This window comes from Pongo abelii, chromosome 3 (genome assembly GCF_028885655.2).
Source record: "Pongo abelii isolate AG06213 chromosome 3, NHGRI_mPonAbe1-v2.0_pri, whole genome shotgun sequence".
Classification (NCBI taxonomy): Eukaryota; Metazoa; Chordata; class Mammalia; order Primates; family Hominidae; genus Pongo; species Pongo abelii.
This window is the reverse complement of record NC_071988.2, coordinates 6,208,155-6,218,636: the sequence shown is the minus strand read 5'-3', so window position 1 is coordinate 6,218,636 and position 10,482 is coordinate 6,208,155. Positions and strand designations below refer to the sequence as shown.

Genomic DNA, 10,482 nt, shown 5'->3' with positions numbered 1-10,482 from the left:
GCCTGGGCAACAGAGCAAGGCCCTGTCTCTAAAACTAAAATAAAAATAAAAACCATGAATTTGGCTGGGCATAATGGCTCACACTTGTAATCCCAGCACTTTGGGAGGCGGAGGCAGGCATATCACTTGAGCCCAGGAGTTCAAGATCAGCCTGGGCAACATGGCAAAACCTAGTCTCTACAAAAAATTTAAAAATTACCTGGATGTGGTGGCAAATACCTGTAATTCCAGCTACTCTGGAGGCTGAGGCAGGAGATCTCTTGAGTCTCATGGGTGTGGGGAGGAGTGCAGGGAACTCACAAATTTGAAATTTAGATGGACAAGCGGAAAGCCAGGACATTCCTGCAGTAGCACCAGATGGGAGGACGTGCTATACTTTACCAAATATTAATATTTATTATAAAGCTAACAGTAATTAAGTCAATGGAGTAATGGCCCAGAGATAGGTAAAGACCAGTGGAACAGAGTATACAGCCCAGATACAGATATGAGCAAATATGGACATATGATACCTGACACACGTTACACAGCAACCCAGAAAGAATGGATAAAACAGTCAGCATGGGCCCACCGCGGTAGCTCATGCCTGTAATCCCAGCACTTTGGGAGGCCGAGGCAGGCAGATCACGAGGTCAGGAGATCAAGACCATCCTGGCCAACGTGGGGAAACCCCGTCTCTACTAAAATACAAAAAATTAGCCGGGCATGGTGGCACACGCCTGTAGTCCCAGCTACTCAGGAGGCTGAGGCAGGGGAATCGCTTGAACCCGGGAGGTGGAAATTGCAGTGAGCCAAGATCTCACCAGCCTGGTGACACAGCAAGACTCAAAAAAAAAAAAAAAAAAAAAAAAAACCACCACCACCAACAAAAACAGTCAGCATGTAGGGCTAGGACAAATGGCTACACATGTGGGGGAAACTGCAATTAGATCCCTGCCACAAACATCACAAAAAAATTATTTTCAGATGGAGTAACCCACAGATATAAAAAAACTAATTATCTAACTAAATATTTTAGAGAACATAAAGGAAAATTTGTATGGCTTCAGAGCATGAAAGGCCTTCTTAACAAGACAAAAAGCAAAAAGCAGAAAAGACTGATATTTTGTCTTCACCAAAACTAAAATCTTAACTTATACATGAATGCTGATGGCAGCACATACTAGTCAAAAGGCAGAAACAACCCAAATGGCCACCAACGGAATCAACTGATGAATGAATAAACATTCATTCATAAACTGCAGAATAGCCATACAAAGAAATATTCAGCCATAAAAATAAACAAAGTGTAGCCAGGCACAGTGGCTCACGCCTGTAATCCCAGCACTTTGGGAGGCTGAGGCGGCAGATCACCTGAGGTCAGGAGTTCGAGACCATCCTGGCCAACATGGTGAAACCCCGTCTCTACTTAAAATACAAAAATTAGCTGGTGTGGTGGGGCATGCCTGTAGTCCCAGATACTCAGGAGGCTGAGGCACGAGAATCGCTTGAACCTGGGAGGCGGAGGTTGCAGTGAGCCAAGATCATACCACTGCACTCCAACCTGGGTGACAGAGTGAGACTTTGTCCAAAAAAAAAAAAAAAAGAAAGAAAGAAAAAGAAAAGGCCATCTTCAAGCCAGGGAGAGAGGCCTCAGGAGAAGCCAACTCTGCTGGCACCATGATCTTGAACTTTCAGGCTCCAGAATCATGAGAAAGTAGATTTTTGTTGTTTTAAACACCCAGTCTGTGGTATTCTGTTACGGCAGCCCTAGCAGACTAACACATATGATATGTACAGACAGGTAAATCCAGAGACAGAAAGGAGATGAGTGTTCGCCATTGGGTAAGGGGAGGCAGGATGTGGAGTGATTATTATATGAGTACCGGGTTTGGTTTGGTTTTGTTTTTTTGAGACGGAGTCTCACTCTGTCGCCCAGGCTGGAGTGCAATGGTGCAATCTTGGCTCCCTGCAACCTCTGCCTCCCAGGTTCAAGCGATTCTCCTGCCTCAGCCTCCCAAGTAGCTGGGATTATAGGCGCCCGCCACCACGCCTGGCTGATTTTTGTATTTTAAGTAGAGACAGGGTTTCACCTTGTTGGCCAGGCTGGTCCTGAACTCCTGACCTTGTGATCGGCCCACCTCGGCCTCCAAAAGTGCTGGGATTACAGGCGTGAGCCACCATACCTGGCCTTGAGTACTGGGTATTTTTATAGAACGATGAGAAAGTTTTGAAACTAGAGAGAGCTAGTGGTTACACAACGCTGTGAATACACTAAATACCACTCAATTGTACACTTTAAAGTGGGTAATTATATGTTACATTAATTTCACCTCAATTTTTAAAGAAGCCAGAACAGTCCAATTCATGGGACAGAAAGTAGAATGGTGGATGCCAGGGGCTGGGGGAGGGAGGATTGGGGAATTAATGTTTAATGGGGACAAAGTTTCAGTTTGGGAGGATGAAAAAGTTCTTGAGGCAGATGGTGGTGATGGTTGCACAATTTGAATGGACTTACTGCCACTGAACTGTACCCTTAAATGGTTAAATGGTAAATCTACTATGCATATTTTACTACAATAAATTTATTTTACTTTTTTGCAGTCAATTTTTAAGCTAAAATATGGTGCTAATCAAAGGAACCATCATCAAAGTGAAAAGTTGAGCTGCATTCTGTGCTATCTTCTCGATTTTTCTATAAACCTAAAACTGTTCTAAAAAATAAAGTCCATTTAAAAGAAAATAGTCAAGCTTCAACTGGGAGAAGATATTTGCAACACACACTCTGGAGGAAATATTAAGGAGAATCCAAAATGTATAAAATGATAGGGTTAGAAAAAAGAGCCCGCATTGCCAAGTCAATCCTAAGCCAAAAGAACAAAGCTGGAGGCATTGTGCCACCTGACTTCAAACTATACTACAAAGCTACAGTAACCAAAACAGCATGGTACTGGTACCAAAACAGAGATGCAGACCAATGGAACAGAACAGAGGCCTCAGAAATAACACCACACATCTACAACCATCTGATCTTTGACAAACCTGACAAAAACAAGAAATGGGGAAAGGATTCCCTATTTAATAAATGGTGCTAGGAAAACTGGCTAGCCATATGTAGAAAGCTGAAACTGGATCCCTCCCTTATACCTTATCCAAAATTAATTCAAGATGGATTAAAGACTTAAATGTTAGACCTAAAACCATAAAAACCCTAGAAGAAAACCTAGGCAATACCATTCAGGACATAGGCATGGGCAAGGACTTCATGTCTAAAACACCAAAAGAAATGGCAACAAAAGCCAAAATTGACAAATGGGATCTAATTAAACTAAAGAGCTTCTGCACAGCAAAAGAAACTACCATCAGAGTGAACAGGCAACCTACAGAATGGGAAAAAATTTTTGCAATCTACTCATCTGACAAAGAGCTAATATCCAGAATCTACAAAGAACTCAAACAAATTTACAAGAAAAAAACAAACAACCCCATCAAAAAGTGGGAGAAGGATATGAACAGATATTTCTCAAAAGAAGACATTTATGCAGCCAAAAGACACATGAAAAAATGCTCATCATCACTGGCCATCAGAGAAATGGAAATCAAAACCACCATGAGATACCATCTCACATCAGTTAGAATGGCAATCATTAAAAAGTCAGGAAACAACAGGTGCTGGAGAGGATGTGGAGAAATAGTAACACTTTTACACAGTTGGTGGGACTGTAAACTAGTTCAACCATTGTGGAAGACAGTGTGGCGATTCCTCAGGGATCTAGAACTAGAAATACCATTTGACCCAGCAATCCCATTACTGGTTATATACCCAAAGGATTATAAATCATGCTGCTATAAAGACACATGCACACGTATGTTTATTGCGGCACTATTCACAATAGCAGACTTGGAATCAACCCAAATGTCCACCAATGATAGACTGGATTAAGAAAATGTGGCACATATACACCATGGAATATTATGCAGCCATAAAAAAGGATGAGTTCATGTCCTTTGCAGGGACATGGATGAAACTGGAAACCATCATTCTCAACAAACTATCACAAGGACAAAAAACCAAACACCGCATGTTCTCACTCATAGGTGGGAATTGAACAATGAGAACACTTGGACACAGGAAGGGGAACATCACACACTGGGGCCTGTTGTGGGGTTGGCGGGGAGAGGGGAGGGATAGCATTAGGAGATATACCTAATGTTAAATGACGAGTTAATGGGTGCAGCACACCAACATCGCACATGTATACATATGTAACAAACCTGCAAGTTGTGAACACCTACCCTAGAACTTAAAGTATGAAAAAAAAAAAAAAAAGATAGGGTTAGAATTAGGGTTAGGAGAACCCAGAGGAGAATAATAAGGTGGGGGCAAGGCTTTGAAGGTCTTCATTCATTTTTACCCATCCTTAGACTTTCTGCAGACTAAGCTTCAAGTTTTCAACTGCTGCTACAACAAATCATCACAAATTAACAGCTCAAAATTACACACATTTATCATCATAGTCCTGAAGGTCAGAAGTCACGAATGGCTTAGAAGGTTTCTCTGCTCTAGGTCTCACAAGGCCAAAATCAAGGTGTCGGCTGGCTGGGCTCCTATCAGGAGGCTCCAGGGAGAAACCGCTTCTAAGTGCATTCAGGTTGCTGGCAGAATCCAGTTCCTTGTGGTTGCAGGCTGGGCTTCAGCTGGGGGCCACCTTTAGCTCCTCGAGGCCTCTCTCCTATCCTTTCATGTGGCAACCTGTGTCTCAAAACCAGCAGTGGTTTGTCAAATCCTCCTCATTGTCCAACCCCCCGCCCCGCCCCAGCCACAAAGCTGTGAAGCTAGGGTCCAAACCCCCTACATCTCAGAGTCAGCACAGGCAGGACCAGTCATCTCCTGCTTGGAATAGCATGGATTTCTTCTGCCAAATCTCTCTTCTGCCTTTGTTTTCTATCTCTGACTCCAGCCCAGGAGTGTTTTTCACTTTAAGGACTCAGGATTAGGCTGGGCCTACCTGGAGAATCCAGGCTATTCATTCTCTTTAAGACCCTTAACTTTAACTACATGAGCAAAATCCATTTTGACATGTAAGATGATATATTCATAATTACAAAATACATCATATAATTTATAACACAATCACAGGTTCCAGGTATTAGGATGTGGACTTCTATGGGGGCCACTCTGCCTACCACACCTCCCTAGAGGTGATGGTACCCAACTCCACTAAGTTCAGGTGGTGGCACAGGCCAAGAGAGCTACCTCAGGCTGATTGGCCCTCAGTCCCCCAGCCAGCAGTTTGTGAAGCCAGGGTCCAAATATTGGATGTAGTTCCCACACTACTCTCAATGCACTGTGTAGTCAATGACTGTCATAGTAGCGATGCCACCTGCCTCTGCCTGGTGCTTTGGCAACTGTAGAATGCACTGTCATGCCTTTTTTTTCCCTCACTTCTCTAACAGTCACAGGGGCCTACCAGCTCCATTTCACCTTTAGAGAACTGAGTTTCCAATCTGGGGCACTTGTGCAAGCAGGGTCTCCCCAGTCTTTACCATTAGCCCGTTTGTGGGCCACAGACCAGGAATATGAACGTATCTTTTTTTTTTTTTTTTTTTTTTTTAGACAAAGTCTCAGGCTAGTCACCCAGGCTGGAGTGCAATGGCTCGATCTCGGCTCACTGCAACCTCCGCCTCCCGGGTACAAGCGATTCTCTTGCCTCAGCCTCCCGAGTAGCTGGGACTACAGGCATGCGCCACCACGCCCGGCTAATTTTTGTATGTTTAGTAGAGACGGGGTTTCACCATGTTGGCCAGGCTAGTCTCGAACTCCTGACTTCAGGTGATCCGCCCACCTCGGCGTCCGAAAGTGCTGGGATTACAGGCCTGAGCCACCGCGCATGGCCTTAACATACCTTCTAACCCCCTCCAGACAGCATTCGTTAGGGTAAACAAAATGTACCGAGCCCCTGCTGGGCAGCCAACCCTGGCGGAGACGTGCGGACAGATTTTACCCTCAAAGAGCTATCCTGGGAAATGCCACTGTTTGGTAACAATTTTGTTTCCAAAAACCTCGCCTGGCCTGTGTCGGGCCGGCGGAGCCAACCCCGGCGGTTCCCTGGCGAGGCGGGGACGGTTTGAGGTGCAGCCGTGGGTTTCGTGGCCCTGGGTCACGGTATTCGGTGCAACCTTCCGTTTCTGGTGCAAAAATCACTCGCAACTGAGTGTTAAAACCCCAACCCTGGAATCCCTCTCAAACTCCACCCCAGAGCCCGGGCAGGCGAGGGCGCGTGGGGGAAGGGAGACGGGAGCACGCAATGGCGCCTGCACTATACAGGACCCCGCCCGAGACCCCCCTGGGGCTGCTGTGAAAGGAGCTTCGAGGAGGCCCCGCGGCGGCTGGCAGCGGGAAGGCCATTTGGGTGTGGCCTTCTCTGTTTTAGGGCTGAACGTTTTAGAGTAAAATTTTATTAAAACTAAAAAGGAGCTTCAAGACCTCTTGTCGCAGGTGACAGCGAGGCGTCCGCGCACGGCTGGTGGGTGCCTGGCTGGCCCGGGGCGGGAAGGGGCGGCGGCGCTGGGGCCCTGTGTTACTGGGAGGAGGGCCTTGAGTGGGTTGTCCAGGTCCTTGGCCTTTTGAACAAAGCATTGAACAAAACGCACAAGCAAAGTAACAAAGGAATGAAACGCAGGAACAGAAGCAGCGAAAGCAGGAATTTCTTAAAGCGAGAAAGCACCCACAGGGTGGGAGTGGGCCCGAGCAAGCAACTCAAGGGCCAGCTAGAAAGTTTTCTGGGCTTTAAGTACTTTATTGGAGGTTCTTATCAGCCACCTCTTATCTGGATGAAGGTTTTGGTTTGTGGCTAAAGGCTGGGGTGAACTGGCGCCCTATGCGGATGAAGGGACGGTCCCTGCATGGCTCTTGGCCATTCCAAGGCACTCTCCCTTTCCATCTGGAAAGAGGCTTGTAGGGAGAGTAGCCTTTGATGCTTTACTACTCGCAATGGGGAGATGGTGCTTTTCCTTTTGGTTTGGGAAGTTTGCGTTAATCCATCTCAGATTCTCTGCCCCAGACCTTGGTGTTTTCCCTTGATTCAGCTTTAGGAAGTTCCCTACCTCCAGACCCTATTCTCCTGCCTCATGTGGACGCGGACCAGGCGGGAGCCCCGCAAAGACCCAGGTGGCCCCGCGCCCCGCGTGGGCGGCGAGGATCTGGCCTCCCGGGAGTGCGAGCACGCCCGGGCGCACTGGCGGACCCGCAGGGAGCTGCTGGAGATCCAGAGCCTGCTTGACGCCATCAAGAGCGAGATGGAGGCGGAGGAGGTGCCTGGGCCCCAGCACCCAGCCCCGCGCGCGGAGGCGGAGGATCTGGTGGCCAGGTTGTGCGCCGAGGCGGAGAGGAAGGCCGCGGAGGCGGCGCGGATGGGCAGGCGGATCGCGGAGCTGCACCAGCGGATCGCCGGCTGCGAGTGCTGCTGAGCCGGCGGGGCAGCGCGGGGTGGAGCCGAGACCGGCGGGGAGTGCCCCGCGTGGAAGGCGCTGGGCAGGCAGGGAGGGGAGCGCAGAGCCGTGCCACGCTCGCCGCCGAGATTTACTCTTTTTAAGTAGGTAAAAGAAAATAATTTCATTTCTTAAAAAGAAAAAAAAAAGGAGAAACAGAAACCCAAAGACCTTTAGTAGTAAGTAGAACAATAAAGGACATAGAGCTGCCATGTCGCTAAGGGGGTTAAACCATTTCTTCTATGCTGTAAAGCTAAATATCAGGCGGAGAACAAAATTTAAAAGTGTGTGAGTCGGGTGCTGTGTCTCATGTCTGTAATCCCAGCACTTTGGGAGGCTGAGGCAGGAGGATCACTTGAGCTCAGGAGTTCAACATCAGCCTTGACAACATAGTGAGACCTCTCTCTACAAAAAATAAAACACAATTAGCCAGATGTGGTGGCATACGGTCCCAGCTCCTTGGGAGGCTGAGGCAGGAGAACTGCTTGAACCCGGGAAGTCAAGGCTTCAGTGAGCTGTGTTCAGGTCACTGCACTCCAGCCTGGGCAGATTGAGTCACCGTCTGTAATTTAAAAAAAAAACAAAATACAGGCCGGGCGGGGTGGCTCATGCCTGTAATCCCAACACTTTGGAAGGCTGAGGCTGGTGGATCATCTGAGGCGAGGAGTTCGAGACCAGCTTGGCCAACATGGCGAAACCCCATCTCTACTAAAAATATAAAAATTAGCTGGGTGCAGTGGCAAGCGCCTGTAATCCCAACTACTTAAGAGGCTGAGGCAGGAGAATCGCTTGAACCCGGGAGACGGAGGTTGCAGTGAGCTGAGATCGTACCTGTGCACTCCGGCCTGGGTGACAGAGTGAGACTCTATCTCAAAAAAAAAAAAAAGATGTGTGAAACGTAAGGCCATTACTGAACATTTCTAAATTTTGCTAGGAATTTGGAGTGTTTTGCTTGCCCTTTTCTGCCAGAGGTGGCATTCTGCTGGCAGAATTGCAGTTTTCACCCCAGGACAGTGAATTCTGACTCACAGTGTCAAAGATAAGGAAAGCCAGGAGACTAGTCAAAATGGTAAGGACAGATTTTATTCAGTAATGACTCGCAACAGGGAAGAGAGTCCAGTGTGAACTAAACTGAGCTTTGCCAAAGCAAAAGGCAGGAGTCTTTTTCAAGGTTGGAGTGTGCTAGGGGAAAAGCACTGAAGGGTGAAAAAACAGGTTTGATCCACCTGTCTAGGCCATCTGGGTTTGCTAGTTAGTGCTTATCCAGAGGAGAAACAAAGTTCTCCTTTCTTTACGACGGGAGAAGTGGTGAGTTGGAGCAAAGCTTCCACTGAAGATAGGTCCTCATCCTCCCACTGGGACCGGGAGGAAGAAGGAGGTTATCTCCTTACATGTTTGAGTTTCAAGGAGCCAACGGAGAAAAGAAGAAGGAGGAGGCGGAGGAGGAGGAGGAGGAGAAAGAAGAAGAAGGAGGAGGAGGAGGAGAAGGAGGAGGCAGAGGAGGAGAAGGAGGAGGAGGAAGGAGGAGGCCTCAGTCTCCCGAGTAGCTGGGACCACAGGTGTGCACCATCACGCCCAGCTGATTTTTGCCTTTTTAGTAGAGAGAAAATGTTAGCCATGTTAGCCAGCATGGTCTTGATCTCTTGACCTCATGATCCACCCACCTTGGCCTCCCAAAGTGCTGGGACTACAGGTGTGAGCCACCACACCCAGCCGAAGAAGAAATTTTCATCACGATTGTCTATTGATGAGACGGTTGGTCATATTTTTTGTTTTTGGAATTTCTCAATAGTTTTAACTTTTCCTGCTTCTGTGCATTTTGCTATGTCACATGGGACCTAATCACTGCTGGACACTTTGGGACAAGCAGGAAACTTGTGTCAGTCCTCAAACCACAGAGTTGTTGAAGGAGCTCCACCTGTTCCATTGGAAGATGCCCCTGGGAAATGAGGTGGAAGACAGTTTTGTATGCAGTTTAGAACTTTCTCTGTGAGAACAAATGAGATTTTTCCTCTTAAGTTAAATCATGTGATTTGGTGCACATTGTGTGACTTCGCAGGTCAGTTTGGACAACTAGCTACGTCTAATTTGACTTGAAACCTACACGTGATGGAGTGCCTTCTTGTGTTTTGTCTGTGGTTTGATTTAGGGGTCAGCTTCATTGACAGATCTCCCTAGTGCATGTCAGGCCCTGTGGGGCATAGAAGAAGAGAAGTCTGAAAAGGGCCTTGAAGATCTCTGGGAAGGAATCGTGGTGCTGGCGCTTTGGCCTTCCTTCACGGGGTCATAACCTACCTGGTTAGGCCCATTTGAATAGACCCCACGGGGATTTGAGGTTAAAATACCATATGTGGCTGGGTGTGGTGGCTCACGCCTGTAATCCCAGCACTTTGGGAGATTCCTTGAGTCTAGGAGTTTGAGACCAGCTGGGGAAACATGGTGAGACCCCCCTCTACAAAAAAAAAAAAAAAAAAAATTAGCCAGGAATGGTGGCACTCACCTGTATCCTACTCAGCTACTCAGCTACTCAGGAGGCTCAGTACTACAGCTCAGTACTACAGCTACTCAGGAGGCTGAGGCAGGAGGATCGCTTGAGCCTCGGAGGTTGAGGCTGCAGTGAGCTGAGATCATGTCACTGCACTCCAGCCTGTGGGTGACAGAGCAAGACCTTGTCTCAGAAAACAAAACAACAAAACAAAAACACCACACCCACATGTAATTATGGTTGTTGCTTGTAAAAATGTAAAACCTAAAAACCTATTTATTATACATATTTATCCAAATGAACCAAAGCCCTTAAACTTCACCAGGAGAAAGAAAATAGAACATGTTTCTGAAGATCACAGTGTCTGCCTCATTGTCCTCAAATGCAGTAAACTGCGGGTTATAACGCATTCAGTGAAGCTGCAGTTGGAAGGACAGGTAATCCCCAGGTATGGAAATGAGGTTGGAGTAAGAGAGAAACAGGCACACTTCAGGCCCTAGGTACCTGTGTTCAAAAGCACTGGCTAC

The 10,482-nt window shown here is 47.3% G+C and overlaps 1 protein-coding gene across 1 annotated transcript; it reads left to right on the top strand.

Moving 5' to 3' along the window:
* Positions 1-7,110: 7,110 nt before the first annotated feature.
* Positions 7,111-7,551, top strand: LOC129058887 (MORF4 family associated protein 1 like 2-like). The gene has a single exon (XM_054553629.2). It carries the CDS (start codon positions 7,111-7,113, stop codon positions 7,447-7,449), a length of 339 nt encoding a protein of 112 aa, XP_054409604.2. The 3' UTR covers positions 7,450-7,551.
* The last annotated feature ends 2,931 nt before the right edge of the window (positions 7,552-10,482 follow it).